Here is a 27768-nt window from a genome sequence, read left to right as displayed (position 1 = left end):
AGGCAATCCCCCACTGGTGTGGCTGAGTGAAGGAGCCCATCCTATCGTCTTGAACCTCTCCCTCTTATGCATAAAATTACCCAAAACCCCTCCTGGAGTTTCCAATAGCGAATCGCTAGAAGAAACTGGAGTATGGGAAAAATCAAAAGCAGGCGACAAAACATATGTAGCAGTCTGGTGTATTGCTGATACAAAAGAAGCTGACGACGCTTGGTCATCCACAGATGGCGTCATCTCCTTTCTCTTGTACTGGCCTTTCTCATAAAACTTCCTCCACTGTTCCACCGACCAACCATGACAAACTGAACAAGGATGAGTAATAATACATACGTTTTCTCTGCACCTACTACACATTGGATGAGGATCTGTAGACACCGAAGTTAAAAATCTTGAACAAGGAAACCCATTCACTCCAGGGCATTTCCTTTGTCTCTTCCGAGAACTGGAAGAAATTCCCATTGTTGAAGCAAAATTCTCCATCTCACAACATACAAACACCTATCAGATCACACCCACACTAATAACACCCAGAGAAAGAAAAATTAAAAAGTGAAAAATGAATAAAATCGGCCAAACTAAAACCGGCTTTAAAACAGATAGAAAGTAACCACGTCCTATCTTCAAGGCGGTAGGAAAGTAACTGGCTGGTCACGGGACGCTGAGGGCATTCTGGGTACTACATGCCCCATGACCTGGTATAGATGCCAATAGTACCTGGATCTCACAGGTTTAATTTTAATTCTACTGGTTTCCAGCTTGGCGCTAGTATTATCCAAATGTTAAGACCGAAGGTTTGTTTCGTATATGAACAAAGTGTTTGTTTCGTATATGAACAAAGTTATTTTGGTCGTGTCTTTAAAACTTGAAGTATAGATTGTGAATTGTACACAGACATCAAGGGGAGTTATTGTTGTTTAATAAAATGTACATCACAATTGGTTTCTCAAACATAATTCCAAAACATCACACTTGGGAAGCATATTATTGTGGCACTTAATTTTATATATGCCACATCATTAAAGTAAAAACAAGCTTGTCCATTATTGAAAAGGTTTAATAAAAAGGTTTAATAGTAAGTAAATGTGTATGTTACTGGTTTTGTCAACAAATGTTGTCTTTTAAACTTGTACTAATCGTGAAAGTATTCTAGAACGATTTAACTAAATTGTAGAAAAGAAATTCTATTACTTTAATCGAAGAGATAAATATTCATAATTTTCATTTGTGACAAACCTTAGCTTAATGTAAGCTTTCATCATACCAAATGGCTCAATCTGGCATGGTGATTACTTATGGCTGCAGTGGTGGTGCAGACCTCTGTGAATATTTTACAACAAATATACTCAGAATTTGTTACGATTTTATCTTATTTGTTTTGATATTGTATGAGCTGTAATCATAATTTTACAAAAATAAAATAATGTTATTCATTAGAAAAATAACATGTATAACTTGGTAAAATTTACGGTTCTCTTGTAAAAGAGGCCCCACAAGGGTTTGTAAATAGTCATTTTCAACTTCTGGTACACCTTGTGCATTTGCATATCTTCTTTCCATTGATGTGTTTTTTTTTTCTTTAATTGGCCGACCTCAAATTTTCCCTACCTTGGGGTGGTGCATATTGATTTTTTTGGCCGGCTCGTAAGGGTTAAGATCCTTCACCCAGTCAGATAGGAAATACTAGTTGTAAGCCTCCAGAGACTTGTAGGCCTTGAGCTGGTCCAATATGTAGTGGCTTACATCATTAGCCAATAAGTATCTGCAGGCACCAAATCCACATCAGAACTCCATTGTTTAGGTGTCTACTAGTACTGGTCTTCGTTATTTAAAAATTTCAGCTTATTTGTATATAGATCTTTCATGCACCGCAGGCTTGAGAGACTGAATTTATTCAATCTTCTGTTTGTGAATTGTCCTTGCTTGCCATTTTTTGTGATATGGTTCAAAATTCCTAAGAATAACAGTGAAATTTGATATTTCCTTTGTTTACAATGGTTGACCTAAAACATGGTGGCGGCTTATCACGTGCTCGTCTGCTGTGACATCATAGGAAAACTACCTATAGGGGTATTAACTTTATTAGTTTTTGCCTTGGTATAAGTAACAGTTGAAGGAGTGTTCACACATAGCTGTAAGCCATATATTTTTAAGGTAATATTTTAAGATGACTTTGAATGATAATGAAGTTCATTTTCTAGATATTTAGAGTACATCCTCACCTTATAGTAAAATCTAACACTTCTTTGTGGATTGGGCTGCAGCTGCTCACAGTTATTGTACTACCAATCCAGTGTCATACATATTTCTTTATTGATTCACTTGTTGAAATATCCATTGTTTAAAAGTATTTTGGACTGTCCAATTCCTGGTTGTGTCCTGCCAAGAAGAGCAGTAAGTTACAGCCCTCTATACAAAGGCTTTAAGAGGTAGTGTTCTTTTATCTTGAAGGACACGTACTCTCTTTTATGGCAAAGGCCAAGGTTAGTCTAATTTCTGTAAACGGAGGTTTTCAGGCCTTTGTCAGTTTGGCAAACAAGGACGTCCAGAAATGGCAGCTGACCGTTGCTACAGAACTCAACTGTATAGTTTACAGAAATGTACTCTAGGAATGAGTGGCAGAACATTTCTCCTTCATTCTCGTTTTCCGCCTGTACAAATATATTGTCAATTAACATGTGTAGATGCTTGGTTTTTGGATTTGGAAAAAAACCTGCAACAGTACTCTACTGCACCCATGTAAAAGTTGACAAAAAGCACTCCTAAAGGAAACCCCACTGCAACACCATCCTTTTGCCTATACATGTGGTCCTTATAAGTGGCAAAAGGGCCTCCTTTGTGCATATTTTAACCTTTGGACGGATTGCTCCTCGGGAGTAGTAATAACAGCTTTGGGATGATGAACGGATTGATCCTGTAGATAAACAATATTAAGTCCCGTCGATTTTGAAAGAATCAGGCGGGAAAGACGTGTCAATACTTTTATAGCACATAAATTCACTAATGGCAACTTTAACACTGGCTAAAATCATGAGTCTAGGCATCTCAGGACTTCAGTTCTGCTTCTGACTTGAAGGGGGAATGTAGTGCATCTCTCTCTCACATTGATGTCTTTTTGTAAATTTAGTCATTTCTGGGCTCAGTTCGTGTCGCTGTGCGAAATATCCTTTAATCCATTATTTCTAAGGTAAATGTACTAACACATACCAGAGAATAAATAAAATAAAGAAAAGGTCAGTACAACTGACTCGCTCACCCTACCAAGTGTCGGTATGAACACTATGGCGAGTGAGACCACTACCACGAACCGCTTGCCAATAGAAATCTCCCACTACAAAATCCCCACAAGAGGGGAGCCGACCCACAGAGTGGGCAGCAACAACTACTACTCCATCCCATGCTGCCGACTGCTGCGCCTCTGGTGGCCATCCTTTCAGTTAGCGCACAGCGTATACACATGCCCTTTTTTTGCTAGCTTCCTTCCAAGGCTTTACAGGAGCCGAGCTTTATACTTCTCCTGATGCTTCTGTTAAACCTAAGGTTAAAGGACAAGCGGTTAAAACCTTGAGTAAGACGTCGTCGTCGTCTAAAAAGACGTCGTCGGCGTCAACATCTCGTAAGTCTCCGGCTACAAACCCCGGAGCAGAGAGGTCTAGAGCTTCTGGGTCCGGCTCCAAGTCCTCAAGGAGTAGATCCTCCAAGGAGAGATCACACACTCCAGCCGAGTCAACCGTTCCTTCTCTTCCCTTGGTTCCTGTTCAGAGCTACCCATCCACCTCCGCAACAGCTCCGGTTTTGGATCCCAATGCTGGCCTGTTGCAACACATGGGGGATCTGGTGGGGTCTCTCAAGAACAGTATGGAACAGATGTTCTCTCGGTTGTCTGATAGGATCAACTCCCAGGACAACATTATCGCCGGACTGAGTCAAGCTCCGCTAGCTTCTCCCCCACCTCTCGGCACGGGGATACCTCAGTTGCCACCATATGACTCTCTGCCTCCGTTCAGCATGAACAATCCCTGGAGAGTAGCGTCATACGCCCCCTTCCAGGACGGACTTATCTCTATCCCGGAATGTGGAACTCGGAGGATTGAGGACTTCGAGTTCTACCCGGAAGATCTCCAACCTCCGTTCATCGGCTACGCCAGGCTCACCGCCGCGGCCATGACACGAGATGATAAGGTCCCTAAAGAGACAGTCCTCTATTCACGAGACCAGGCTCAAAGAGAATGGCTCAGGTGTTTAGAGGACATGGACTGTTCGAACACGAAGATACAGCCGTTTAAGAGTCCATTTACAATCTTCACAATGGAAGAAGGTACTCCGCTTCCTTTCCTGACGAAGATTGCTACGGTCACTATCCCAGCGGCCCAGAAGGGGGACTCGTTACCGCAGCTAAAGGAGGCGGACCCTACATCTCCTTTACTTCCCTCAACCGGAGATTTGTGGGAAGACCTGCCCAACACTTTTTCTGCGGGCAAACTCAAACCGGACTGTGCTATGGAGCAGTTTGGTGAGAAGCTGCCTAGACTCCCGGATAGCCTCATTCAGGCAGAATTTGATGCCAAGTCTAGGCTGGCCAGGTCTCTCAATACCATGGCCATGACAGAGGTGGCTACCATTTCTTATGGTTCCAAGCCACTTTTCAAGCTAATCACCAAGTCACTGACTCAAACGGTGCAGTCTGACTTGTTCGAGTTTGCCACAGCCAGAACAAACTGTCGGAAGCATGTCCTCCAAGAAGCAACTATTCGGCATGAACCGAATAAGTTGCTTTCATCAAACATCTGGGGAGCAGACCTCTTCCCAGATGCAATGGTAAAGGAGGTCCAGGCGGAGGCTACGAGACTTAACCAAAGCCTTAAGGATCGCTGGGGTCTCACGGCAAAGAGACGCCGAGATCAAGCTGTCAGGGGTAAGGCTCAGAAGAAACCCAGACGTTTCCAGCCTTACCAGAAGAAACAGCAACGGTTTGCCCAGCCTGTTTCGGCCGTTCCGTTGGTGCAGGCAGCCCAACCCTCTACCTCCAAGGCTCAATCACAGCCTATTTATGTGATTTCTCCCCAGCCTCAACCCTCCACCTCTTACGCTGTCTCCCAGCCTTCAACCAAGTGTTCGAAGGCCAGGCCTTTCAGAAGTATGACCGCTCTGGTAAGGGAGGCAGAGGTAAGCGATCCTTTCGTCAGAGAGGATCGGGAGGGTCCCTTAATAGAGGAAAGCACTTCAGGGGAGGCCGCGGAGGCTACCAACACCAATGAGGACTTCCAGGTAGGAGGGAGGCTGTTTCTCTTCCGCCACCGGTGGGGATTTCAGCAAATGGGACACCAAAGCATTGTGTCGAAAGGCCTGGGTTGGAGTTGGGTGGCGAATCCGCCCCCACCCAGACCTTTCGCCAACTTCCATCCAAAGAATTGACGGAGTATGCGAAGGACCTCCTTCACAAAGGGGCAATAGCGAGAGTCAACAGATTAAAGTTTCAAGGGCGCTTATTCAGCGTTCCAAAGAAAGGCTCACAAAAAAGAAGGGTAATCTTAGACTTGTCCCGCTTAAACTTGGCCATTCGCTGCGACAAGTTCAAGATGCTCACCATCTCGCAGGTGCGGACCTTACTTCCCCGTGGGGCCGTCACCACCTCTATCGATCTTACAGACGCATACTATCATATCCCTATTGCAAGACACTTTCGCCCGTATCTGGGCTTCAAGATAGGAGAGCAGGCATTCTCCTTCAAGGTAGTTCCCTTCGGCCTCAACGTAGCACCCAGGGTGTTCACGAAGTTGGCGGAAGTGGTCGTCCAACAACTAAGATCGAAAGGGATTATGGTAGTAGCGTATCTCAACGATTGGCTAATTTGGGCTCCAACAGTCGAGGAATGCCACAAAGCAACACTGGAAGTAATCAGGTTCCTGGAATATCTAGGCTTCAAGATAAACAGGACCAAATCAAGACTCACCCCGGAGTCAAACTTCCAGTGGCTGGGCATTCAGTGGAATCTATCCTCCCATACTCTGTCGATTCCATCAGCCAAGAGGAAAGAAATAGCGAAGTCAGTAAAGCAATTTCTAGGACACAGACTTGCATCAAGGAGAACCCAAGAAAGAATTCTGGGTTCACTCCAGTTTGCATCAGTGACGAACATCTTGATGAAAGCCAAACTGAAAGACTTAACCAGAATCTGGCGCTCACGAGCAAATGTCAGGTCCAGGGACAAATTATCCTCAGTCCCTCAGATTCTACGGAATCGTCCTAGCAGCCTTGGGCAAAAGTCAAGAACTTGTCAATATCAGTACCCCTTCAGTTTCCTCCTCCGGGGATTACCATCCACACAGACGCTTCGTTAAGCGGTTGGGGAGGATATTCCCAGTTCAAGAAGGTTCAAGGGACCTGGTCACCCCAGTTCCGTCAGCTCCATATAAACGTACTGGAAGCAATGGCAGTGTTCTTGACTCTAAAAAGGTTACGTCCGCCAACGAACTCCCACATAAAGCTAGTCTTAGACAGCGCAGTGGTAGTCCATTGTATAAACAGGGGAGGCTCCAAATCGCGCCATCTAAATCATGTCATGGTAGCCATCTTCTCCCTGGCAGACAAGTTCAGTTGGCACCTCTCCTCCATCCACCCATATAGCTGAGTGAGGAACGTCATAGCAGATGCTCTATCCCGATCAGTTCCTCTGGAGTCGGAATGGTCACTGGACAACAGTTCGTTCCAATGGATTCTTCAGAGAGTTCCAGGTCTACAAGTGGATCTCTTCGCATCTCAAGCGAACCACAAACTCCCATGTTATGTGGCCCCCAACCTGGACCCTCTGGCCTATGCCACGGACGCCCTGGCCCTAGACTGGAACAACTGGGAGAAGATTTATGTCTTCCCTCCAGTGAATCTTCTCCTGAAGGTACTGAACAAACTCAGGTCATTCAAGGGTCAAGTGGCTCTAGTAGCCCCAGACTGGCCGAAGAGCAATTGGTACCCCCTTAATTCTGGAACTGGGTCTTCGTCCTCTTCGAATTCCCAATCCCAGGCTCTCCCAGTCAGTACAAACGAAGACTGTGTTCGCTCCTCAGGAATTCTCAAACCCTAACTTTTATGGATTTCATGAAGTTTGCAGCTAAAAGAGATGCGAATATTGATCCTCAAAAATATTCTCTCTTGGAATCTGATAAAAGAGAGTCAAACTTTGAGGGACAGTATGATGCTGCAGTCAAAAAGTTAGCAACCTTCCTGAGAGACTTCAGATATTAGAATCATGACAATCAATTCAGGCTATATCCTTTTTCAGGTCTTTATTTTGAAAAAGGCTAGCAGCTAGCACTATTACGACAAACAAGTCAGCCTTGAAAAAGATTTTTCAATTTGGTTTTAATACAGACTTGACAGACTCCTACTTCTCGTCTATTCCCAAGGCTTGTGCTAGACTTAGACCTTCTGTTAGGCCTACGTCAGTATCATGGTTCTTAAATGATGTTCTAAAGCTGGCTTCAGAAACTGATAATGACACATGTTCATTTATAATGCTCTTAAGAAAAACTCTATTTTTATTAAGCTTGGCTTCAGGAGCTAGAATTTCAGAACTGTCGGCATTATCCAGGGATCCGGATCATGTTGAATTTCTTCCCACAGGGGAAGTGCTACTTTCTCCGGAACGTAGTTTTATAGCAAAGAATGAAGATCCTTTGATGAGGTGGGAACCGTGGAAGGTTGTACCCCTTCCACAAGATATTTCTCTTTGCCCGTAACGACCTTACTGAGCCTTTCTGTCCAGGACCTCCTCATCCTCATCGGGTCCTCTCTTTAAGAGAGAAAAAGGTGTACTTTATATCTATTAAAGGCATCAGGCAGCAGATCCTGTACTTTATTAAGCAAGCCAATCCTGACTCCTTCCCTAAAGCACATGATGTCAGGGCAGTAGCCACCTCAATTAACTATTTCCAGCATATGAATTTTGATGACTTGAAAAAATATACTGGTTGGAAATCGCCGACAGTATTTAAACGGCATTACTTAAAGTCCTTGGAAGCTCTGAAATTTTCAGCAGTTGCGGCGGGTAACATAGTTTCCCCCGACTCTGCTTAATCTTTAGTAGAAGATCCAGTCCTCCTTTCTACCTGCCTCACCCACAGTCGTTCTATACCGCCATGTTCATCTACCGTTTACTGAGTCTTAGCTGCTCTTATGATGATATAGTGGGTGCCCCTTATTTTTTTGCTAGGGCCACTCACAATTGATTGTATATAATGATCTCTTTGATGTGATCCCCTTATTTTTATGCTAGGGTGACACATCGTATTTACAATGGTTACGGGTTTTGTATACTAAGTCATATACATTCCTTTATTATATTATTATTGAAGTTTGTTCTATTCAAGTTATTATTATAATTGCTTTCATTTATTTGTACATATCTATACACAGATACTGTTTTCAACATATATTCCATGTAAGCCCTGTATATATGTTAAATTTAAGTTAATTTTAAGAAATATTATTAGCATTAAGTTAAATTTAAGTAATATTTCTAACTTTGTATCATTGTGTATATGTATATTTATTAGCAATTATATTTCTTTATTTTATGTTATCTTTTATTTGAGACCTTTTTGTCTATTTGGTTTTATTCTTTACAATCTTGTGCTATTTCTCTGGTACGATTTCGCGCAGCGACACGAACTGAGCCCAGAAAAGGGATTTTGACGTAAGGAAAAATCTATTTCTGGGCGATTGGTTCGTGTCGCCAGCGAAATCCCGCCCTGACCCATCCCATCGCTCAAGATTGTCTGCTAACTTCAGGATGGCCACCAGAGGCGCAGCAGTCGGCAGCATGGGATGGAGTAGTAGTAGTTGCTGCCCACTCTGTGGGTCGCTCCCTCTTGTGAGGATTTTGTAGTGGGAGATTTCTATTGGCAAGCGGTTCGTGGTAGTGGTCTCACTCGCCATAGTGTTCATACCGACACCCTCTTGGAGGGTGAGCGAGTCAGTTGTACTGACCTTTTCTTTATTTTATTTATTCTCTGGTATGTGTTAGTACATTTACCTTAGAAATAATGGATTAAAGGATATTTCGCTGGCGACACGAACCAATCGCCCAGAAATAGATTTTTCCTTACGTCAAAATCCCTTTAATATACCAAGGGTGTTTGGTCTTGTCTTTTACAATAGTATGTCAGTTGTAAATGTAATTTTGCAAATAAAAAAGTAAAGAAATATTAGAAAAACATGTAAAAATAAAAAAGTTACCAATCTTTCTTCTCAGTAAATTTACGTATATATTTTTCAACAAATATGCAAATTATTTGTTACTGATTTTATTTCTTATTTGTTTTGATATTGTGTGACCTCTAATCATAATTTTACAAAATAAAATAAAATAATTTGTTAGAAAAAACATATATAAGTTGGTAAATTTATGATTTTCAACTTCTAGTGGAAGGTAGGGAAAATTTTTAAGAATTTTTTTTTCACCATGTGCATTTGCATATCTTCCTCTTTCAATTGATGTGTTTTTTTTTGTAAATTTGCTGACCTCAAAGTTTTGCCGGCATGGGGTATTGCATATCAATACATTGCCCTGGCTCCTGAGTTAAGAAGGGCCCATAGGGACCCTTTGAGATATTTATCTGGGATGTGGATGGGTCCTCGCAGATGCCATTAATAATGAAGTCGATTGTTTCATCATCAGGAATGTTGGTAAATCAAGATTTGATGTCCACAGAGGCCATACGTACTGTAGTTCCAATTCCAGGGATGCCCCTGATCTTTCCTAAGACCTCTGCTGATCAACAGAGGATGTGGTGGTTGGGCACATAAGGCATGAAGATCTAAGTGAGGTGTTTAGCCAACCATAGGTAGGTGCGTGGTTTGCCTGACATTAGGGCACAAAGTGTTCCCAGGTTTATGGTCTCCAGTGATGGGTGAGAGGTGTATGACATTAGCAAGTAAACTGATGACTCCAGTTATCCTACTTGCCTCTCTCTTCATGTCATCCACAGGGTTCTTTGTTTAAACTTCGTCTCATCAAACGTGGTGTTCAATAGTAATAATCATGACGAAGACTGCTGTTTTATCTGCCCACCACAGAGTGATGTCTTTTTTTGCCTCAGTCCTTTGGTGGCTGCTTTTATTTGACATGTGAGGATGTTACCAGTGTAAACACCACATTCTGTGAGGGCTTGAGCAATCAGTAGAGGTTGTAAAAATTCTGTGGTGTAAATAAGGTGGTGAGTCCCAAGTCAATAAATAAATTGATTTAAAGTCTTTTATCAAGAGGTTTAGGCTTAGTTATAAGGTGGAAATCAAGGGGGTAAGATCACGGTCGGAAGTGTGATGTATTTTTGTTTCAGTTATGGTAATCTCAGCTTTCCACTGTTTAAGGTGACACTCTTCCGAGTGATGACTTGCAACTGCTTCTTCTAGTCTTTCTCTCAGAAGTGGCTAAGGCATGCCATGATGTTCTACGGGTAACATAGTGTGGGGTAGGTGAGTCTTTGTTCTGTACATTTGTCTTCCTCATAGTCCTCTCCTTTGGAGAAACTAAGGGGGTCTGGTTCAGGGTCATCTTCTGTGACATTGAACTTGACATTAGGATCCATTAGAATGTGTGGATCATGGTTCCTTCTTATCTCTGCCCATTGCTCTCTCAATTTCACAACAGACACCACCCTAGTTACAAACATGTTACATTTTGGATGGCTGTTTCTTTCTTGAATTGTTTGCAAATTAGTTATAGTACGTTTCAAGTCTATTTAAGTACAGCAAGATATAAAGTCAATACTGTTTGCTACTAGGCACTCAAGAGCCACTGGGCGCTTGGGCACTAATGGATGCTCGGGCGCTATGGATGCTCAGGCGCTACGGACGCTCAGGCGCCAACAGACGCTCGGGCGCCAGTGGATCCTTGAGCGGTAATGGACACCGGGACGCCAATGGACTCTCAGGCGATAATGGACGTACGGGTGCCGCTAGACTACCGGTGCCACTGTTTGCACAGTGCCGCTGAATGCTTCAGTTAACTATAAGATAAATGAGAGAAATAACTTCATGTAAAATATATGACTAAAGACTGGATCAGCCAGAATAATTCGGCACCAGGTATACTAATAGCTTCAATGGCAAGCGTACCATTTTGTCAGTCTAACTACATAACAGCTTTGTTTTGATTCAAGCTCAGCTGCTAAATTTAGCAACTTCACTTTGTTCCCTATAACTGTTTTAAGTACAGCCCTCTATAGGGATGTTCTCTCTATAGTGGATTCTTGTTCATTTACAATGAAAGTTGCTTTCTATAATTAATAATTATTCTATTCTTGCTTTTAATAAAATCTCAAAAGATCGTACTCCAAAAGCCTATCATGACTAATTCTCTCCTGCTACATTACACCCTTTCACTTATAACAATTCTGTAAAGGAAAGATTGATAAGTGTTTAAATTTATTGTAATATTGTTGCAGTAGCGAACATGCTATTAAGAGAAAGTGGTGAAAAAAACTTATATCAGAACTTTATAACAACAATAATAATTACTAATTCTGCAAAAACGCTTTGCGGAATTAAAATTCAACACCAACATCTTTCTGGTACAAATGTTTACATTATTACACTACTCTATCAGGAAGGTAACTAATGCATGTTTACATTATTACACTTATTATTAACTCAGCAACATTCTACTTTGTTGCTTTACTCATTGTAAAGATGATTTAATCAAAAGATCACTACTGAAACGTATTATCAAGTGATGTCTAGTCAGAAACAAGCACAAACATTGGTCGGACAAACTAATGTCTACATATAGTCAGACACTTGTCAAAGAGTAGTTGACCAATTAACTGCAATTTTGCTGTAAATGCAAACTAATCATGTAATACTTCAGTAAAAAACCAACAAAACAAGGAAAAAACTCATCCTGAAGCTTTCTGCTGAAGCTATTCCAATTTCGGTTTTTATACCGAAATCCAGCAAATAACTGGGGAAAAATGAATAACTGCTGCCGACACCAGATGTTTACACCAGGGGAGTCATTTCAGATTTTTGTAGGGGGAGGCAAAGACGGTTTGGCGAGCGATGCGAGCCTAATCAGCTTTTTTTTTTATTGTGAGCCATTTTATGTGCTTTTTGAAGCCACATGAGCAAAGTAGTACCAAAATCAAAATGGAATATTATACAATTTTTTAATTACATTCCTATACAGAATTATACCAGTGGGTACCAACAGTGTCTAGTTCTTCAAAATCAAATGAATTGACCACGTTTTTCTGTGGCTATCAACATATACAATAGCCAGTCATCCTCAGTTGTAGTTCACAGGTCTCATTACTAGCATAGTGACTAGAATGGTAAACAAAATTTTAGGGATAGTTAGCAACTCAGAAAAGGCAACTGGTAAGATTTTTAAAGATAGATAGATAGAAATACGTACATAACTTAATGTGATGACACATCTAAATTTCTGTCGGACTAAATGGAAACCAGGTGCTGCTACTTCTTGGGGGCTGGGGGGCTTATAGGGAGGGGGGGGGGGCAGTTGAGACTTTGGGGGGGGCAACTTGAATCTAGGGGGGACAGCACTAGTTGCGGCCCCCGGCCACCCCCAAATGACACCCCTGGTCGCTACTGCGAAATTTGAATCTATACTGCTGCGAATAACAGAAACTATAGCTAAGTAATTACTGGGTAAGTTGCATAATTAAAATCTCATATATCTAACTCTAAGATATAGAAACAGAAGACATCCTAACTAAAGCAAATCAAAACAACTGGAACAAATACAGCCAAAACTTCAGACTGGAACTGATCTTCACAGTGATAGTATTGACAAATGAATGAGAAGGAATTGGCACTTGAACTCTGACCAACCTGGTGGAGTCCAGTCGGACAGACTTAATTGGTCAACCAAGATAATCTTTTGCTCTTTCAGACATTTGTAACAGAGAGGTAAGTTCATTTCAAATAATCTATTGCACACAAAAACTTTTGTTCACAGGTAAAACCAAACAATAATCACCTGGTCTCCATTACAATTTCTTGACCTTCACTGGCAACATTTCGAACCTTTACCACGTATGTTCCTTTTCCTGGGATGATCTGGCAATCCCTGGCACTGTTACAGACTAGATTAGCACAGCTATTATCATGTAAAATAGCTACATGGCAGCTTCTACTCAAACAGCATAAACGGGTACAAGATTCAATATCAGTGGCATTACCCATATGCTCATACTTCCCTGAAAACATTAGGTATAATTAGTTAAAAACAGGTTCTAAGAAATATAAAACCCCTTAATAATTCATAAAAACTTAATTATATAGCATTGTAAAATTCTTAGAAATCAGCTTTCTGTTTGAAGGACCTTGGTCATCTTATGTAATATACAGGAAAATGGAATTTTTATTATAAAATGAAGTTTTTATTGTAAAACTAATATTGTAATACCTACCTGAACACCTGAACAAGCCCTGGTCACTTACCAGCCCGAACCCTCATTTATTAAAAATTTACCAAATCTTTAGTTAAAATAAACAATCAGTGTTGCCAATCTCCTGGCAAACACCCTCGTTACCTAGTTACCAGCCCACCGCTGGTAGCCCTGCCTCACGGGCCGGTCACACCTGCCCTCTCACGTCCATCATAACTCAATAACTCTGTATGAGAGGGGAGGAGGGTGGGAATCATTCAGGTGTTCAGGTAGGTATTACAATATTAGTTTTACACCCCCTGAACACCTGAATAAGCCCGATTAACAACATTAATTTGGAGGTGGGGAATCAAATCTGCCGGCCCTCCACTGTACCAGTTGTCAGTTAATATAATTAAACACTCCCCGACTCATTTTCTTTACCAGAATGCATTTGGAGACGAGTACCCTAGTCAGTCTCAAGTTCATTTGTCTATCGTCCAAACTAATCTCCCATGTGTGGCCTTCTAGGCCTCCCATGTGTGGAGGGAAAAACTCCCAGCACCTCTACCCTAAAGGTCAAAACTCATTGAGTGTGGGAGGGATACAAACCTGTTTCCTCTCAGCTGGCTATGTGCCTCACCTGAGTAGAGGAAAACTGAAGACCTCCAATGTGGCTCTCGGCCTCTCATGTATGGACGAAATCTGAAGACCTCCCATGTGGCTCTCGGCCTCTCATGTATGGAGGGAAACTGAAGACCTCCCATGTGGCCTTAGGCCTCTCATGTACGGAGGAGAAAACCAAAAACGTTGTGGTGTCTGTCCATCGGTGCATCCGCGACGGTGTCGTCGTTCGTAGTGCTGTTCTCTCCTGTAGTGTTGTGCCTGCCTGTCTGTTCTCTGCCTGGTTGCCACTTGGAAGAATACCCTCAGATAGACCCAGACCTGTTCTTTCCTATCTGTCCTAATACTTAAAATCCTCTCGTGATATGTCCTATCATGAATACCTCCTACATATCCTTAATATTCGCTCCCTACTCTAATACTAACTCTGATCACTGACTCGTATTAACTAACGTCTATCCCCTATAACTGCTCCCGCTGCCACGAATGGACCTAAAGAAAACCCTTCATCGGACTGAAACTGAACATCCCTCAAGTAGAAGGAAGTGAAAACCGAAACTGAAATCCAAGTCGCTGCCTGCAGAATCGCCGATACTGAAAAATTTCTTAAGAAGGCTGCCGAAGTTGCCATCCCTCTGATGCTATGAGCTCTGACTCCTGTCAACCCTGTATTATCTGAACTGGTTGAGCCTTCAGTTATTGCTTGTTGAATAACTTCCCTGAGGAAAAAGCTGATTGCGTTTTTGGAGATCGACCGAGAGGGGTTTTTGGGGGAAACGAATAAGCTTCTGAGTCTGGGTTTCAGTTTCTTCGTCTTATTAACATAAGCTCTCAATGCTCTCACCGGACATAACTGCCTCCCTAAACTTCTAACACCATAAAGTTCATTTAGACTATCACTGGCTCCCTAAACTTCTAACACCGTTAAGTTCATTTAGACTATCACTGCCTTTCTAAACTTCTAACACCCTAACTCTACCAAGCCAACTATAAACAAAGTTACCGCAACGACAGGAACCCCGAGAGTAACCTCTCTGAAGAAAATGAAATTCCCTAAGGTACGGTGTTGTGAAAAACCACAACGACTCTCAAATAACCACCTACACAATCGCCGACAGCAAAACATTCCTCCGGAAGCCAAAGGGTAGCCCTCCGCGACACTTTGCGCCCTTGGTTGACTAAGAACCCCTTTCTTATGAGTGTCCGGATAGCGCTGAGGCAATGATTTAACAATAGTCCCTCCTCTCCTTAACAAGAACATAACCCTCAGAAATGTTAGTCTGGTATGCAAACCCCCTCAAAACCAAAGTGAAGAGGTTATCAAACAGTCCAGGCTCAGAGAAATACCAATGAACTCTCACCACATACACACAGAGTGGGACAAGGCCTCCCACTGGCTGTGAAAGGTGTCTTCCAAATACGAGCCTCATGATCCGTAACCCCTACCACACGAATCAATGAAGGAACCCAATAGAGAAAAACTTCAACTGACTCGTAAACCGGAAGTCAGACTCCGGCAGAGGAGTTACCCGCTACCTTAAACACAAAAGTGATGCTAGCTTAGTCCTTCCCCACAAAACTGCCAGACTCGCCGAAACCAGACTAGCCTACTTGATGTTTGAGACTGCTAGTTTGGTTGAATACAACGTATCAAACATTACTTGAATTAACTGAGATTCCTCCGGAGCCTGGAATGTGGGAAGAGAGAATGGACCAAGTCCACAATCCGTTATACTCACTTACTTCGCCGGAGAAACAAAAACCCACAACTAGCAAACGAGTCTCTCGTCAAAGGTATGTATCCTCTGTCAGACCTGTCCGGCCACACCGGAACAGGAAAAAGGAGAAAAGCCGAACACCGACAAGAGCAGCACCCAAGAACCCGGAACCTACTACGCCTGGGTGCTCGATACCAAACGACATACAAGATCCCATCATATCTGAGCCTACCGAACCAATTGCGCAACAATATACCAACAAGATGATAAACTCCTGTGCAAGTCATACTCGACTGCGCAACCCGCACTCACCCAGCCCCGCAGACATGATGATGTAACCCCTGCTGTCCGACCGCTGGCAGGCCCCTCACAAGAGAGCAACCGAACTGTCACGACTTCCGCGAAACCTGTAAGAGTTAGGTCACTCGACTGCGCATACCCTCACTACCCAGTGACAATAACATTACGCCTGAGCCGAATGTACATTGGGGTTGGCGATGAACGCCCACCCTTGCAAGTCACTCCCATACTGTTGCGCCAAACGTGTACCAACCATGATGATGACCTAACCTTGAACCAGTCTCACTTGACTGTGAAACTCCGCACTCACCAGTGACTATGACACGAGACTGGGGATGACAATAGGCGAGCCACACACCTAAGAGCGAAGAGGTCGCAAAACGCGATCCAACTAACTCCCGTTACCAATACTAAACCTAGACTGGAGTCTGGAGCAAGTGAGGGAAAGAAGTGCTCCCAGTAGACACGGAATCAAGGTCGAACCCACCTTGAAAACCGTTTAAGGTGGAACCGAAAAACAGCAGGAAAAAGTTGAGAAAATAAGGAGAGAGAGAAGTCACTACGAGTAACCACCGGAGCACCTAGCGCTGACATTGTGCAGGTGGAGAACCAAGTGTGCGGTACATAGTGCATTAATAACGGGTTACGAACTGCGGAAGCAATGGGAGCCGCAGAAGGAAATTACCAGCTACCCTAAGAAAGGGGGCCGAGGGCACAAAAGGTGCTAACTAAGATGCAGACGAACTGCCAACAGCCGTAGCCCCCAGCAATTACCGCGGTAAGCACGTTACGTCTCACACACCTAAGGTATATAAATGGGAACGAAGAAGGAAGATTACTAACTACCCTATCAAAGGAGTGGGTGGTGACAACTGGTATCAATACAGTCAACAATGGCGCAGATGAATCTCCAACTGCCGTAGCCTCCTCAAGAACTACGGAGGACACGCTACGTCTCAAAAACAAGTAAGGATGAAAATGAAATTTTCATTATTAAAATGAAGTTTTATTGTATACTTACCGAACAATTATAGAGCCGTGATTTCCACGAGCGGCAGGATACTAAATTCAAATTTAGCACGTCGGCGTCGCCAACACTGGTGGTGATGACGTCATCTCCCTCCACTCGCGGGAGAACCAGGTACAACTGCCCAGGTGAATCCAATTCTTTCTGCCCGTCCGTCCACCTAAGGGGAGGAGGGTGGGTATAATCATAATTGTTCGGTAAGTATACAATAAAACTTCATTTTAATAATGAAAATTTCATTTTTATTGTAGTGTCTTACCGAACAATTATAGAGCTGATTACACATTTATGGGAAGGTGGGATTCAGTGGACCACTAGTATTTTCAAATGGTTACATTTATTGCAATACCAGTAAACACTCAAGGTGTCTGTTGTACCTTACCTTGTAAGAGAGCTACAGCAGACTGTTACTGCCTCTGGTCGGTGCTCTTCTTACTATTGTAGAGGAATTGGAATTTGACCAAAGTTAGCCTCTACAGGAGTGGAATCCTTCCGTAGTTCAAGCGAGTCAAGGCTGACTGACGGAGGATAGTAACAACAAAGATTGCCCTTGCCCTGGGCTAAGACCAGAAATTCAATCATACAAAACATTTGTCACCAACACCAGATTTAAAAACATATATACCCAACCATTGTAAAATCTGACCTAACAGACTGGTGAGTATCCCAGGTACTCAGTACCCCCAGCTTCCCTTGAACTCGACAACCTATTCAAGGTGAAAAGTTAGCATAGAGGTGACGACCCCTGTGCCGTTTCTCCCAACACCATGCCAGAAACCGCCACCGGACCTAACGTTTTACAATTCTCGAAAAACCGTTTCTATCTCTTTGAGATAATGACTCGCAAAAACCGAATTCGATCTCCAGAACGTGCTCTGAAGAATCGAAGCTAAAGATAAATTCTTTCTGAATGCTAAAGAAGTTGCCACTGCTCTAACCTCGTGAGCTTTAACTTCTCAGAACGGAAAGATTGGTCGTTCTCGGACTGCGAGTGAGCTTCCCTGATAAGCTCTCTAATAAAGAACGATATAGCATTCTTAGAAAGAGGACGAGAGGGATTTTGAACCGAGGTCCAGAGCTTAGAAGATTGTCCTCTAATACCCTTAGTGGCAAACAGATACTGCTTAATAGCCCTGACTGGACATAAGAGCCTTTCTTCCTCCTCATGTCCAACCAAATCAGATAAGTTCCTTACCACAAAACTCCTCGGCAAAGGATTAGAAGGTATTCTCAGTTTTTGGGCCTAGAAAGGTCAAAGATACCGAAAATACAGCATTGCCTTGAGAGAAACCGACTCTTTTGTCTATAGCGTGCAATTCGCTGACACGCTTAGCAGAAGCTAGTGCAATAAGAAAAAGTGCCTTCTTAGTCAAGTTCCTGAGTGAAGCCGACTTCAAAGGCTCAAACGGTGGCCCCATGAGGAACTTAAGCACCACATCTAAGTTCCAAGCCACTGTATCTTGCGGGAGCTTAGTGGTTTCGAAAGACCTAATGAGGTCCGACAGATCTGAATTGGAGGAAATATCCAAACCTCGATGTCGAAAAACCGAAGAGAGCATGGCTCTATATCCTCTGATCGTCGAAGGAGCCAGTTTCTTAAGAGTTCCTAAGAAATAGAAGAAAATCTGCTATTTCTGTTAAAGAGGTCGCAGAAGTAGAGACTTTAGCACTTCTACACCACTCTCTGAAGATTCTCCACTTCCCTTGATAGAGTTTGTTAGAAGACTCTCTCCTACAACGAGCGATAGCTTCTGCAGCTCTTCTTGAAAATCCTTTCGCTCCTGACAAGATTCCGGACAGTCTGAACCTGTCAGAGCTAGAGCGGACAAGTTTTGGTGGAACCTCTTGAAGTGAGGTTGTTTGAGAAGCCACTTTTCTGGAGGAAGAAGTCTGGGGAAGTCTACTAACAACTGGAGAAGGTCCGGGAACCACTCTTTCCTGGGCCAAAAGGGGGCGATTAACGTTAGTGTTACATTGCTGTGCGAAATGAACTTGTTCAGCACCTCTCTTATTAGACCAAACGGAGGGAATGCATAAGCTTCCAGACCCGACCAATCCAACAGCATTGCGTCCACCGACCAAGCTAGAGGATCTGGGACTGGAGAACAAAAGAGAGGAAGACGGTTGTTCCTTGATGTCGCGAAACAGGGTCTATTGACGGTCGTCCCCAAAGGCGCCAAAGTTTCTCACAAATCTTGTTGTCCAAAGTCCACTCCAGAGGTAACACTTGCTGTTGACGACTTAACCTCGTCCGCCCAGGACGTTCATCTTTCCCGGAACAAATCTCGGGACTAGCTGAACCTTCGCTTCGTTTGACCACAGGAGGAGATCCTTGGCTACTTCGTACAGAGAGAAAGACTGAGTCCCCCCCTGTTTCCGCACGTACGAGAGAGCCGTGGAGTTGTCGGAATGCACTGCCACTACTCGACCTTCTACTAAGCTCCGAAACTGTCTGAGCCCCAAGAAAATTGCTAACAGTTCCTTTACATTTATGTGGAACTTCTTCTCCTTCTCCGACCAAGCTCCTGACGTCCGTTGATTTCCCAGTAGGGCTCCCCAACCTGTGTCCGATGCGTCGGAAAAGAACTGTAGGTTCGGGAGGATGGGTCGTAAATCTAACCCTTCTTCCAACCTTGCTTGAGAGAGCCACCACCTTAGGTCCTCTTTTATTTGATCTGTGACAGGAAAGGTAATCGAGTCTGGTTGTGTCTTCCTGCACCAAGAGGCTCTCAGGAAAAACTGCAGAGGTCTCATGTGCAGTCTTCCCAAACGTCACAAATTTCTCCACTGACGTCAATTTGCCCAGGAGCCTCATCCACTGATTGGCGAGAACTTACCTTTTTGTCCAAGAACTCCTGAACTGTCTCCAGACAGCCTTGAACCCTCTTCGGGGACAGAAAAGCCCGAAAAACTTGAGCATTCAGAATCATCCCCAAATAAAGGATGCTCTGAGATGGAACCAACTGGGACTTCTGTTTGTTGACCAGAATTCCTAACTTTCTGGCAAGATCCAGAGTTGTTCCAAAGGTCCTTCATGCACCGACTCTCTGATTCCGACCGGAGAAGCCAATCGTCCAGATAGAGGGAGATTCTTACTCCTAATATGTGCAGCCAGCTTCTTATCGGGGATAGAACCCTGGTGAAAACTTGAGGAGCGGTCGCTAGTCCGAAGCAAAGCACCCGAAACTGAAACACCTTGCCTTCGAACATGAACCTCAGGTACTTCTGAGATTCGCGATGTATCGGAATGTGAAAATAAGCGTCTTGCATGTCCAGAGAGACCATCCAATCCCCCTGCTGATGGACTCCAGAAACCGACCGAGTGGTCTCCATATGAAATTTTGTTTTCTGGACATGCAAGTTCAGGGCGCTCACATCCAAAACCGGCCTCCAGCCCCCTGATGACTTGGGAACTACAAAAAGGCGATTGTAAAAGCCTGGAGGAAAATCCCCTTCTATCTGTTCTATCGCTTCTTTGAGAACAAGCGCTTCCACTTCTGCGGTCTAGCGCCAGTAATTTGTCTGAGCCCGGAGAGTATGTCTGGAATGGAATTGGCACAGGTGAGAGCGAGGGAGGTGAAACGAGAGGAATACGATAGCCGAACTTGAGTACTTGCACTACCCAGGCTTCTGCTCCTCTGTTTTCCATTCCTCCCAAAAACAGAGCCAGCCTGGCTCCCACTGGTGCATGAAGAACCGAGCTTTCATTTGGAAGGTTTGTTAACCCTTGGCCGAGGCCTTAGACTGAGGTCGCAAATTCGACTTCGGCCGAAAGAAGCGCTTGGGTTTTCTCCCTCGAAAAGGCACTTGGGCCAGCGGAGAAACCGAAGGAACACAGTCTCCACAGGAGCTTTAGGTCTCTTAGTAGACTGTGCCAGTAAATCCGAAGTAGATTTCTTATCTAGCGCAGACGAAATTGACAACACTACATCGTCTGGAAAGAGTTATCTTTCACAAAAGGAGCAAACAAGAGAGCAGACTTCTGTTGGGAAGTAACCCTTTTAGAAGCAAATGAGCACCAAAGTTGCCTTTTCTTAAGGGTACCAAAGGCGATGAGCGAAGCTAACTCATCAGATCCATCCCTAATGGATTTGTCCGCACAGGACAGAACACCAATCCAATCCTCCGCTAACTCCTGAGAAAGAGAAGGACAGTCTTCGATCTTGGCCGCTAAAGCGCCAATAGTCCAATCAAGGAAGCTAAAGACTTCCAAAAGTTTAAATTGATTCTTTACAACGTGGTCCAACTCAGGCGCTGTAAAGAAAACTTCGCTGCGGCGAAAGCCGATCTTCTAGAGGAGTCGATTAAACTGGAGAAGTCTCCCTGGGAGAGGAGGCAGAAACTCCCAGAGAAGGAGCTTCCCCAGTTACATAAAAACCTATACCTCTTACGAAGCAACTTAGAGGGAGGGTAAGCAAAAAGAGCCTTCCCTAAGTCTCTTTTTCATAGACATCCATTTTCTCAGTCTCTTTCAACGAATGTCTAACCGCTTTAGATAGAACAAGTTTTGGAGGAGAGGGTCTGAAGTTTTCCTCCTCATCAAAAAAGTCGAAGTTGGGGAGCGCGGAGCCGCTTTCTCAAAATAATCTGGATAAGATACCAGAAGAAATCTAAGGAGACGTGAATAACACGAGAGGTGATGTGAATCCTCCTCCTCTACTTCTTCTTCATTCTCTGATACCGCCGAAGAAGTAGACGGAACTACAACCGGATCTGAAGGTTTCGAACCACCCTTGGACTCATTCATCCAGTTGGTTAACATCTCTAACTGCTTGCGCAAAGGCGCCAGAGACGAATAAAAAACAGTTAACGTAGGCTTGGAAGAGCCTAAATGTTCAGCAGGAGGCGGAAAAACTACTTGCGCCTCGCTCGGAGCCGCCGAAATTCGAGGCGAAACAGGCGCATCAGGCGTAACAGACGAAAAAGCGCCTAAAGAAACACCCTTAGAACTGCTAGCTACAGCGCTAAAACCACAATCTCTACTAGTAGATGGAGCCGAAAAAGGCACAGATTGAGGCGACGAATACGAGCCGCTAACGGCCGCGGCGCAACCCTACTCTCAGGCTCCTTATACCGCTTGACTGGAGGAGGCGAAGAATCGGCGCCTGAACGCCTCTTTAAGGGACGCGAAAACGGGCGAATCTCGCCAAGAGCGCCGCGCGACCGGAGACGAATCGCTTGAATCATTCGAAAGGCGTCTGACAGCAACACCTTTCCAACGCTTAACCGAGCCCTGTTGAGGCGCAACAGGCTCAACAAGAGAGGCGCCTGTCTGTGGGCAAATCCCGATCGACTCCCTTGGACTTCCGGTATGTCTTCTCCCCGGTGCGGGGGGAGCTGGACAGTGACCTTTGTCTAGGAGAGTGTCAGGACAGACAGACGCACCCTCAAACTACACTCTTACCTGAAAGCCGCTTTCTCTCAAAAAAGTCTTAACTGAATTACCAAGTTGCAAAACAACCGTATTCGCTAGTACCGAAAATTTCTGATCTAACCTCGATTCCAGACTGGCAATGGTGTCGGAAGAAACTACACGGGAAGCCGGAGAAGTGGGATTAGTAGGAGGAATAGGAGGTGTAGTTAAAGGAGACATAACAATTTGAGGAGAAACAGAAGGAAACAGATGCATTGCAAGACGAAGCAGAGCTAAGTCTACTTTCCCTAAGCGCTGCTTTTCTAATTCTGTCTTTAGCTAATTTCTCCGAGTATGAACTAAAAAACTTCCATTGAGAATCAGTCCAATCACTACACTCGTTACATGTTCGATCTGCTGAACAAACCTGTCCCCTACACTTAACACATTTAGTGTGAGAATCATACTCTAACTTGGATAATCTAGTTTTACATCCTGAGATGCAAAACCTAACTCCCGACGGACTAGAATCCGACATGGCAACGCCTAAATAAAAAGCAAAATCACAACAACGCCAAAAAAGAGTACTTCACCAATTCCGAAGATCAAATCCACAAGAAAAAAGGCGAAGCAAAGTCATCCAACCGCACCGACCACCGATGTTCACCGGACGCCGGCAGGAAAAGAATTGGATTCACCTGGGCAGTTGTACCTGGTTCTCCCGGTCGAGTGGAGGGAGATGACGTCATCACCACCAGTGTTGGCGACGCCGACGCGCTAAATTTGAATTTAGTATCCTGCCGCTCGTGGAAATCACGGCTCTATAATTGTTCGGTAAGACACTACAATAAAAATAAAAAATACGTTGTTGCGGATACCGCCTTGAAGCATCAACACCAGCAACCTGAGAACTACAGGACCCGTGGAAAAGAGAGAGAGAGAGAGAGACGAGAGAGATGAGAGGAGAGAGAGAGCGAGAGAGAGAGAGAGAGAGAGAGAGAAGAGAGAATTACAATCGTCTAACATCTCCACCTCCGTAAATTGCACCCTCTTCTAAGTTAAAAAAAAAGTATTATCTTAATGATAATATACTCGTATAACTGCGTACAGCTATGAACAACCGAACGAGAACTTGTTGCTAATGCGATCGAATCCTAAAGCAACATCACTTTATTGTATTGATCCGCGTGCGACAGTAATCGAATCCGATAGCAACATCCGTTATTGTATTCATCCGTGTGCGACGGTAATTACTGTATTCATGTTATAAATGTAGCTGAAGCTGATCAAGCTTTTGTGTGAATTCAAACGTAGCCGTGGTAAAAGAAAGTAATAGCATGAAAGAGCTCATTACTGTTGTTTTCACATCGACAAAGTATTAATAAAGTGTAAGGTTCGTAATACCTATGAAAACGAGTGAAAACGAACAGAATCGCTAAATTTTACGCCATCTAACCTGAGAGAAAAACTAGCTTCCAACGAGACGTATTAGTCAAATTTTGGCCTTAAATTACATCGTAAGACGAACAGTAAGACTTCGTTCCATAAGTTAAGTACTATCCAGATATTCATTAATATGCTAACTAGGAACAAAAACATTAGCCAAGACCAAGTGATATGGTTGAATCTGGAGCCAAGGAAACAGACTAGCCGGCATCATTGTCTGTCTAAGCCATGCCTTCCTACATCAGTGCTGTTTGACGACAAGCTTCTGTAATTGTAATTTGATTGAAAAGTAATAATTAATAATTTAAGGTAATTAAATTAACTTTATTAGGCCTAATATTAATTTCAGTCGTCACTGTAATTTGATAATACGACTGGTAATTATTTGTAACTGTAATTGACAAAAGCACAATGTAATTACTGACGGCAATTAGTCTGTTAAATGTATGAAGACGTCATACATACGAATTCCTTAAATCTGACATCTGATTATATGCCACAAGATACCTTAATGACTATGTTAAATGTCAACATAGTTGAAAAACACGTCTCCTTCAAGACATTTGTACAAACCTGGCATAAGTGAGGAACGAGTTGTTACGTTAGTCACGCTAGCCAATCGGGACAGAATGAGATGGATATGGCAACGCAAACCCATATTCGTCCTCAGCTGATTCCAGCGTGAATGACTACCGAATTAGTGTTTATACTACGCTAATATGATGATACATATAACACAATTATAATGCTTTAGTCGGACAGAATCTGATCTTCATTCTGTTCGATTACATTAATATTGAATTATCCTAAGATTGGATTCTCATTCGTTTTCAATTACACCTGTACTGAATTATGCAAAGTCAGAATGCCTTGAGCCTACAGCATTAGCCACTATAAAAATCACTCTACCAATATGTAGTATACAGCGAATACTTTAGGCTAGGCTAGGCTACTGTATATGCATACGATATATCATCATGAACACTAGGCTAGCCGTAGTTAATTTTATTCGATTTCTCTACATACTGAATTATCGTAAGTCAATATGCATTGAACAGAGAATTAGTTGATACGTATTAACAATTATCGTATCGTATAAGTAGAGGAAAGTAACCTTAAAGACGAAGGAGAAATACTCAACCCTTCAGAACCCGACAGACCCAAAACCAGATCTGAAAGACCAACCATGGCCTAAAAGCTTCTGAAGCAAGGAACTCAAACTTTAGACGAGGACTGAATTACATTCTTACCAATACCTTCACTAGTTTTTCCCCGGGATGATTGACCAGAAGGAAAACTACAATCCGCTGGATCGAGCGGAGAAAAAACCCTGGGTATCTTTGCTTCTGGTCTTTCTTCTAAGGCTAAAGAGATCTTTCCCTCCACCCCTGGTCCTATCTCCCTATCTGTCACTTTGTCTCCTAATTCTGATTTAGACTTGCCATCTTTGTTAGGGGTTAAAGGGGAAACTGCTGCTAACTCTGCCTGCTCCGAGCCAGGGGGGACGGCGGATCCTGCCCTGTGGGCTTGTGGAACCCCATAACCCCCAGCACCCGTTAGGGCTGTCTCTGGAACAGGCAGGGGAGCTGGAAAAGAACGATTAGTAATTTCAGTATCCCTATTGCTCGATCTATCTTCACTTAACCTTGACATAAAATCGGTAAACAGAGACGTCATACTCGATGTCAGCCTACTCTAAAGTCTCTTAAGGAGCGCTGTCTCTAAATCTTTATCTTGGTCTACGTTAGTCTCTTCCTGCCTACGCTTACTTCTTGATACGAGACCTTTCTTATGTTTGAGATACCCTAACATCTGGTCCAAAGACCACTCCTGACATTCCACACATCTGGTCTTTACATTACATTGAACAGGCCTACAATTTACGCATAAGGAATGACTGTCATGTCTTAGGGTACTCATCCTTTTCTCGCATTGTTGGCAAAGACGATACGTTGTTGAACTTCCGCTCGTCGTTTTCTGTGATGTCGTGGCTGAGGATGCAGTAGTCTTTGTCGTTGTCATAGCCTGAGTTGCTTTTTCTTTTGCAGAATCCATGTCTAATGACAAGGTATCAAGAGCAATCCAAACCGTAATCCAAATGGATGCGTAATTCGTCACCAAAATCAATCAAATCAAAGGTGCAAATGAAGGCCGGGCAAGACCAAAAAGGAGTTCGCTGTGGATACATCTGTACTCCACCGCGAACGATAAGTGATTGACGTGAGAGGGCAGGTGTAACCAGCCCGTGAGGCAGGGCTACCAGCGGTGGGCTGGTAACTAGGTAACGAGGGTGTTTGCCAGGAGATTGGCAACACTGATTGTTTATTTTAACCAAAGATTTGGTAAATTTTTAATAAATGAGGGTTCGGGCTGGTAAGTGACCAGGGCTTATTCAGGTGTTCAGGGGGTGTATTGCAATATTAACATTAATAATACTTACCTGTATAATCTAGCCCTAAATCCCCAAAAACTGCACCAAAATTTACAGTATTGGCAACCCTGTTACCTCCTATTCTGTCCGCCAGTTAGCAACACTGCTGTTGACAGTTACAAAACCTTCCCTTGAAAATTAGTTGTGATAGGTAGATCATGGGGTAGGATAGGTGGGACTACATAAATTATACAGGTAAGTATTATTAATACTAATTTTATAGTAATATTCCATATTAATAAACACTACCTTAATATAATTTATCTAGTCTGATTAACCACATTGAAAAGGAGGAGGGAATCTGAGTAAAATTTCCCTTTTGGGCAGAATAGAAGGGACCAACCTAATCCAATTAATGGAAAAGGAAAAATAAGAAAAAAATAACAACAGGACATAAAACAATAAAGAAATACATATCATATACAGAGTTAAAAACTCAACCCAAAGTCTAAGATACTAAGAACTCAAAGTCTCCTACCATAATGCTGCCGAACTGCAGTAGTAAAGGACAAGGAGTAAGTGCATAGTCAGTTTATCTGTACAAAAGTCAGGTGACCGACCAGGTGACAAGTCAGACGACATCAAGGACAGCAAGGCTGCACCCTGATGACTTCATTAAGCACTACAACCACCAACAACACCTATTCTCTCACAAATGTCTGGCGCCAAGAGAGAGAAGCGGATACTGGCAACTCTTTTCCTGAAGGATGAGTGCCTGGACTGCCTGGGCAATTCAAAGCTAAACAAACTTTGGGGGTGTATTAACGCAACCCAACGTTGCCAGCAGCGATATCGACTCATGAGCAACTCCTGACTCAAGCTTTCTGGTGCCAAGAGAAAGGAGCACGGAGCAAAAAGGCAACTCAGTCCCAAATGATGAGTGCCCGACACTCCAAATTGGTCTCATGTTAAATGATCATCGGAGGGTGTAGCAACGCAACCAACTTTGTCAACAAGAAACTTAGAGTTACTAAATGTCGCCTGATCTCGCAAAAGTGTCCGACTCCGAGAAAACAAGTGAGACAAAAAGTAGATGGTGAACGAGTCACCAGATGACAGCAGACGATCCATCAACTAATTCCCTGTCCAGAGAGACAAAGGAAGAAGCATGAGTCATCAGGACAAGCGAACCAGTGGCTAATCCTAGGTCGGCATCGACTTTGGGAGAAGCATAGTCGCCAGTGCTGACAACCCAGTGGCTGGTCCCATGTCAGATTGATAATGGAAGCAGCGTGAGTTATCAAGCAGCCAGTCCTTGTCATCAACAACACCTAAATACCAAACTGCATAATTCCCATTATAAATAAACCAAAAACTGCCAAAAGTTATAATGCAAAAACAAAAAATGATATTGTTATGATACAATAAAGTTTTGTACATACTTACCTGGCAGATATATACTTAGCTATAGACTCCGTCGTCCCGACAGAAATTCGAATTTTGCGGCACACACTCAAGGTAGGTCAGGTGATCTACCGCCCTGC

At 43.4% G+C, this 27768-nt stretch overlaps 1 protein-coding gene across 3 annotated transcripts in view; it reads right to left on the bottom strand.

The window, feature by feature from the left end:
- LOC135217718 (dyslexia-associated protein KIAA0319-like protein) overlaps positions 1–27768 on the bottom strand; it is a 248419-nt gene that overhangs the window by 171307 nt on the left and 49344 nt on the right. For all 3 annotated transcript variants that reach the window (XM_064253707.1, XM_064253708.1, XM_064253706.1), the window contains exon 3: positions 12995–13214. In XM_064253707.1, coding sequence (XP_064109777.1) covers positions 12995–13214 — 220 coding nt within the window. The remainder of the gene's footprint in view (positions 1–12994; positions 13215–27768) is intronic.

This window comes from Macrobrachium nipponense, chromosome 7 (genome assembly GCF_015104395.2).
Source record: "Macrobrachium nipponense isolate FS-2020 chromosome 7, ASM1510439v2, whole genome shotgun sequence".
NCBI lineage: Eukaryota > Metazoa > Arthropoda > Malacostraca > Decapoda > Palaemonidae > Macrobrachium > Macrobrachium nipponense.
The sequence above is the reverse complement of the archived record's forward strand: the minus strand, read 5'-3'. Positions and strand labels throughout refer to the sequence as shown.